At 34.9% G+C, this 7500-nt stretch overlaps 1 protein-coding gene and 1 long non-coding RNA gene across 3 annotated transcripts in view; both read right to left on the reverse strand.

Moving 5' to 3' along the window:
• LOC127627126 (short/branched chain specific acyl-CoA dehydrogenase, mitochondrial-like) overlaps positions 1-733 on the reverse strand; it is a 4850-nt gene extending 4117 nt beyond the window's left edge. Inside the window, 1 exon segment of the mRNA XM_052103378.1 lies at positions 597-733. Within this exon segment, the coding sequence (XP_051959338.1) occupies positions 597-629 (33 nt within the window). The 5' untranslated portion in view covers positions 630-733.
• A 1589-nt stretch (positions 734-2322) lies between these two features.
• LOC127627132 (uncharacterized) lies at positions 2323-5078 on the reverse strand. 2 transcript variants are annotated; one of them, XR_007968521.1, is made up of 3 exons: positions 4750-5078; positions 3151-3542; positions 2323-2532 (listed from the first exon to the last, which is right to left on the reverse strand). It is a non-coding gene; the product is annotated as an uncharacterized LOC127627132 (long non-coding RNA). The 2 variants fall into 2 exon arrangements; XR_007968520.1 differs by lacking the exon at positions 2323-2532 and adding an exon at positions 2603-2980.
• Between the last annotated feature and the right edge of the window lie 2422 nt (positions 5079-7500).

The following is a 7500-nucleotide window of genomic DNA, read 5'->3' on the forward strand; positions in this document are numbered from 1 at the left end:
GAAATACATTTACAGAACCGGTGATGAGCATTTCCACCAGCTGGAATATCAGAAGATGCTATTTATTAATAAACTAGTATTGAATTATAGATATCTACAGTGACTGAAAGGGCTTTGTCAAATTCTACTGGTGGAAATGCAATAACAGATATAAAGAATTCAGGTTTTTACTAGTTTGTAAAGTTATTTTTTATATAAAAAAAATCCTGATTCCTTATATGAAAATGAGCACATTCATTAATATTTCCATTGTTGAAATTAAGAATTAGCATTTTAACTAGTAAAAGTGGAAATGTTAATATCTATATTTCTCATCCTGCACATGATTAAAAGTCAGTTGGGCTTGTGTGAATATAATGTACACACACACACACACACACACACAAGTGTTTTACAGCAGCTTATAAATGATGATCGATAATATTTCTTCTGAATGTCACATATAAACTCGTCGTTTGTTATGAAATACCCAGTTTGCATAAATACCGTCACATCGTTACTTTGTTTATTTTATTTAGAGTGTGTGTCATATATCAGCTGTCATTATATGTCGATTATATCGCATGAATAAATCATTAGTTGTATTTATTTCTCACCTGTCGCAACATTGTGAACATGGGCGCCGCCATTCCGGCTCTGCGTCACCGTGAAAAGTGTCCGGGTGAAACAAACACCCGCAATCACGTCCAGAAAAACATCCAGAAATGAGATATTTTAATGCTAATGATTTCTGTATATCATTCGTATTTTATGACTTTTTTTGGTCCCTAACTTTCTATTTGTAAATACGGAACCAACTGAAGAGTTACAATTAGTGTGTTTATAATGTTTCTGTTTGAAACTCTCAACGTCACACTTCTGATCCGACCAAAGTCACTCTAGCAAGTCTGTCGGGCATCTTTGTGACGCTCTCGGGAGGTTATTTTCAGTCATGCTAGTACAGCTTCTGTCTACTTCAATGGAGAAAGACCAAAATCTCCGAAATGGTTGGTCATGACTAATATAAAAGAACATATTTCAAATCAGAATTAAAATCTGACAACAATGGTATCATAAATTGTGCTTCTTCACCACCGATTCCGCTAAAAAACACGATTTTACACCATTTTATTGCTAATGCGCATGCGCTTCAGCGAGTTGATTGACAGGTGATGTCTGAATCTAAAAGGTGATTGGCTCTTTTATCTGAAGCGGGACTTTCTTTCTACATCCGTTGACCGTTGAGGCGTTCCATTTTCTCCCATTTATTAAACAGAAGTGGTCTAACTCTGCTAAACATTCTCTGGCCTGATTTCTTATATCCATGTAGTCAAGTGTCGGTGTAATCATTATTTTACACATTTATATATGTTATGTATTTATCCACAGTCGTTAAAAAAATATGCACCCATTTAACGAACTTCTAATATTGAAAGTGTACGTTTTTGTAACTTTACTGGAGACCACATAATCAGTAAATATGGAATGATCGTTCTAATATGCATATGTAAATATATCACGCTGAGTCAAACGCTGATTGGGCGGAGAGTGACAGGAGGGCGGAGCCTGTGGATATCATTGAAAGATGTCGTCGTGGTTTCACTGAATGTGGGGCACAATTCACACGGGTTTGATCAAATCAATAATAGCAATGAAGTGATTTGTAAAGTTATTGATCTGGACACACATTTAAAGGGGTTGACTGAAATGTTATTAACCCTTAATCACTGTTCATTAGAGAGTTTATAGTATCTGTACATGAAAATGAATGGAGTAATTTAGTTTGGAGTCATTTTAGACCTGAAAAGTAAGCACATTTATGTTATCTTCATTACAGTATAAACCTTCACTTCAGCTAATTGAAAGATTTCCACCAAAATATTTAAAATAACAATGATAAAAATGACATGAGATGACGGTTTTAACCAATCGATGACTTGAATAATTTGAATATAAAACAAATTAAACGTGTCATAAATGACCCCAACAGCAATTGAAGGTGAATAAAGGAGCTTGTAAATAAACTTCACATTCATTTACAAAAATATATTACAAAATCTTATCCACAATCACAAATCCATCAGAAAGGGCAAATCACTGTCTACATGATCAGGAATGAAACATGTTGTGAGGAGAATCAGTTATTCATCTGTAATAACACCTGAAACTCAAGTGTTATACGTGTGTGGAGAATCAGTTATTCATCTGTAATAACACCTGAAACTCAAGTGTTATATGTGTGAGGAGAATCAGTTATTCATCTGTAATAACACCTGAAACTCAAGTGTTATACGTGTGAGGAGAATCAGTTATTCATCCGTAATAACACCTGAAACTCAAGTGTTATACGTGTGTGGAGAATCAGTTATTCATCTGTAATAACACCTGAAACTCAAGTGTTATACGTGTGTGGAGAATCAGTTATTCATCTGTAATAACACCTGAAACTCAAGTGTTATACGTGTGTGGAGAATCAGTTATTCATCTGTAATAACACCTGAAACTCAAGTGTTATACGTGTGTGGAGAATCAGTTATTCATCTGTAATAACACCTGAAACTTAAGTGTTATACGTGTGTGGAGAATCAGTTATTCATCTGTAATAACACCTGAAACTCAAGTGTTATACGTGTGTGGAGAATCAGTTATTCATCTGTAATAACACCTGAAACTCAAGTGTTATACGTGTGTGGAGAATCAGTTATTCATCTGTAATAACACCTGAAACTCAAGTGTTATACGTGTGTGGAGAATCAGTTATTCATCTGTAATAACACCTGAAACTCAAGTGTTATACGTGTGTGGAGAATCAGTTATTCATCTGTAATAACACCTGAAACTCAAGTGTTATACGTGTGTGGAGAATCAGTTATTCATCTGTAATAACACCTGAAACTCAAGTGTTATACGTGTGTGGAGAATCAGTTATTCATCTGTAATAACACCTGAAACTCAAGTGTTATACGTGTGTGGAGAATCAGTTATTCATCTGTAATAACACCTGAAACTCAAGTGTTATATGTGTGTGGAGAATCAGTTATTCATCTGTAATAACACCTGAAACTCAAGTGTTATACGTGTGTGGAGAATCAGTTATTCATCCGTAATAACACCTGAAACTCAAGTGTTATAACGTGTGTAGGAGAATCAGTTATTCATCCGTAATAACACCTGAAACTCAAGTGTTATACGTGTGTGGAGAATCAGTTATTCATCTGTAATAACACCTGAAACTCAAGTGTTATACGTGTGTGGAGAATCAGTTATTCATCTGTAATAACACCTGAAACTCAAGTGTTATACGTGTGTGGAGAATCAGTTATTCATCTGTAATAACACCTGAAACTCAAGTGTTATACGTGTGTGGAGAATCAGTTATTCATCTGTAATAACACCTGAAACTCAAGTGTTATACGTGTGTGGAGAATCAGTTATTCATCTGTAATAACACCTGAAACTCAAGTGTTATACGTGTGTGGAGAATCAGTTATTCATCTGTAATAACACCTGAAACTCAAGTGTTATACGTGTGTGGAGAATCAGTTATTCATCTGTAATAACACCTGAAACTCAAGTGTTATATGTGTGAGGAGAATCAGTTATTCATCTGTAATAACACCTGACACTCAAGTGTTATATGTGTGAGGAGAATCAGTTATTCATCTGTAATAACACCTGACACTCAAGTGTTATATGTGTGTGGAGAATCAGTTATTCATCTGTAATAACACCTGAAACTCAAGTGTTATATGTGTGTGGAGAATCAGTTATTCATCTGTAATAACACCTGACACTCAAGTGTTATATGTGTGAGGAGAATCAGTTATTCATCTGTAATAACACCTGACACTCAAGTGTTATATGTGTGTGGAGAATCAGTTATTCATCTGTAATAACACCTGAAACTCAAGTGTTATATGTGTGAGGAGAATCAGTTATTCATCTGTAATAACACCTGAAACTCAAGTGTTATATGTGTGTGGAGAATCAGTTATTCATCTGTAATAACACCTGAAACTCAAGTGTTATATGTGTGAGGAGAATCAGTTATTCATCTGTAATAACACCTGACACTCAAGTGTTATATGTGTGTGGAGAATCAGTTATTCACCTGTAATAACACCTGAAACTCAAGTGTTATATGTGTGTGGAGAATCAGTTATTCATCTGTAATAACACCTGAAACTCAAGTGTTATACGTGTGAGGAGAATCAGTTATTCATCCGTAATAACACCTGAAACTCAAGTGTTATACGTGTGAGGAGAATCAGTTATTCATCCGTAATAACACCTGAAACTCAAGTGTTATACGTGTGTGGAGAATCAGTTATTCATCCGTAATAACACCTGACACTCAAGTGTTATATGTGTGTGGAGAATCAGTTATTCATCCGTAATAACAACTGAAACTCAAGTGTTATATGTGTGTGGAGAATCAGTTATTCATCTGTAATAACACCTGAAACTCAAGTGTTATGTGTGTGTGGAGAATCAGTTATTCATCTGTAATAACACCTGAAACTCAAGTGTTATATGTGTGTGGAGAATCAGTTATTCATCTGTAATAACACCTGAAACTCAGTTATTCATCTGTAATAACACCTGAAACTCAAATGTTATATGTGTGTGGAGAATCAGTTATTCATCTGTAATAACACCTGAAACTCAAGTGTTATACGTGTGTGGAGAATCAGTTATTCATCCGTAATAACACCTGAAACTCAAGTGTTATACGTGTGAGGAGAATCAGTTATTCATCCGTAATAACACCTGAAACTCAAGTGTTATACGTGTGTGGAGAATCAGTTATTCATCTGTAATAACACCTGAAACTCAAGTGTTATACGTGTGTGGAGAATCAGTTATTCATCTGTAATAACACCTGAAACTCAAGTGTTATACGTGTGTGGAGAATCAGTTATTCATCTGTAATAACACCTGAAACTCAAGTGTTATACGTGTGTGGAGAATCAGTTATTCATCTGTAATAACACCTGAAACTCAAGTGTTATACGTGTGTGGAGAATCAGTTATTCATCTGTAATAACACCTGAAACTCAAGTGTTATACGTGTGTGGAGAATCAGTTATTCATCTGTAATAACACCTGAAACTCAAGTGTTATACGTGTGTGGAGAATCAGTTATTCATCTGTAATAACACCTGAAACTCAAGTGTTATATGTGTGAGGAGAATCAGTTATTCATCTGTAATAACACCTGACACTCAAGTGTTATATGTGTGAGGAGAATCAGTTATTCATCTGTAATAACACCTGACACTCAAGTGTTATATGTGTGTGGAGAATCAGTTATTCATCTGTAATAACACCTGAAACTCAAGTGTTATATGTGTGTGGAGAATCAGTTATTCATCTGTAATAACACCTGACACTCAAGTGTTATATGTGTGAGGAGAATCAGTTATTCATCTGTAATAACACCTGACACTCAAGTGTTATATGTGTGTGGAGAATCAGTTATTCATCTGTAATAACACCTGAAACTCAAGTGTTATATGTGTGAGGAGAATCAGTTATTCATCTGTAATAACACCTGAAACTCAAGTGTTATATGTGTGTGGAGAATCAGTTATTCATCTGTAATAACACCTGAAACTCAAGTGTTATATGTGTGAGGAGAATCAGTTATTCATCTGTAATAACACCTGACACTCAAGTGTTATATGTGTGTGGAGAATCAGTTATTCACCTGTAATAACACCTGAAACTCAAGTGTTATATGTGTGTGGAGAATCAGTTATTCATCTGTAATAACACCTGAAACTCAAGTGTTATACGTGTGAGGAGAATCAGTTATTCATCCGTAATAACACCTGAAACTCAAGTGTTATACGTGTGAGGAGAATCAGTTATTCATCCGTAATAACACCTGAAACTCAAGTGTTATACGTGTGTGGAGAATCAGTTATTCATCCGTAATAACACCTGACACTCAAGTGTTATATGTGTGTGGAGAATCAGTTATTCATCCGTAATAACAACTGAAACTCAAGTGTTATATGTGTGTGGAGAATCAGTTATTCATCTGTAATAACACCTGACACTCAAGTGTTATGTGTGTGTGGAGAATCAGTTATTCATCTGTAATAACACCTGAAACTCAAGTGTTATATGTGTGTGGAGAATCAGTTATTCATCTGTAATAACACCTGAAACTCAGTTATTCATCTGTAATAACACCTGAAACTCAAATGTTATATGTGTGTGGAGAATCAGTTATTCATCTGTAATAACACCTGAAACTCAAGTGTTATATGTGTGTGGAGAATCAGTTATTCATCTGTAATAACACCTGACACTCAAGTGTTATATGTGTGAGGAGAATCAGTTATTCATCTGTAATAACACCTGACACTCAAGTGTTATATGTGTGTGGAGAATCAGTTATTCATCTGTAATAACACCTGAAACTCAAGTGTTATATGTGTGAGGAGAATCAGTTATTCATCTGTAATAACACCTGAAACTCAAGTGTTATATGTGTGTGGAGAATCAGTTATTCATCTGTAATAACACCTGAAACTCAAGTGTTATATGTGTGTGGAGAATCAGTTATTCATCTGTAATAACACCTGAAACTCAAGTGTTATATGCGTGAGGAGAATCAGTTATTCATCTGTAATAACACCTGACACTCAAGTGTTATATGTGTGTGGAGAATCAGTTATTCACCTGTAATAACACCTGAAACTCAAGTGTTATATGTGTGTGGAGAATCAGTTATTCATCTGTAATAACACCTGAAACTCAAGTGTTATACGTGTGAGGAGAATCAGTTATTCATCTGTAATAACACCTGAAACTCAAGTGTTATACGTGTGAGGAGAATCAGTTATTCATCCGTAATAACACCTGAAACTCAAGTGTTATACGTGTGTGGAGAATCAGTTATTCATCCGTAATAACACCTGACACTCAAGTGTTATATGTGTGTGGAGAATCAGTTATTCATCCGTAATAACACCTGAAACTCAAGTGTTATATGTGTGTGGAGAATCAGTTATTCATCTGTAATAACACCTGACACTCAAGTGTTATATGTGTGAGGAGAATCAGTTATTCATCTGTAATAACACCTGAAACTCAAGTGTTATGTGTGTGTGGAGAATCAGTTATTCATCTGTAATAACACCTGAAACTCAAGTGTTATATGTGTGTGGAGAATCAGTTATTCATCTGTAATAACACCTGAAACTCAGTTATTCATCTGTAATAACACCTGAAACTCAAATGTTATATGTGTGTGGAGAATCAGTTATTCATCTGTAATAACACCTGAAACTCAAGTGTTATATGTGTGAGGAGAATCAGTTATTCATCTGTAATAATATTCCTACAGTATTTGAGTATAAGTGCGTGAATACTACAGAGACAAAACTGTTTAATGCGTTCACTTGCATTAACTTTATTCATACCCATTTAAATTAACCAGTTTCACTGCAGCTGCCATATTTTAACCATTATATTTGTAGTAATTATACAGGAAAATCCCAAACTATG

Source organism: Xyrauchen texanus, chromosome 33, assembly GCF_025860055.1.
Source record: "Xyrauchen texanus isolate HMW12.3.18 chromosome 33, RBS_HiC_50CHRs, whole genome shotgun sequence".
In the NCBI taxonomy this organism is placed as follows: domain Eukaryota; kingdom Metazoa; phylum Chordata; class Actinopteri; order Cypriniformes; family Catostomidae; genus Xyrauchen; species Xyrauchen texanus.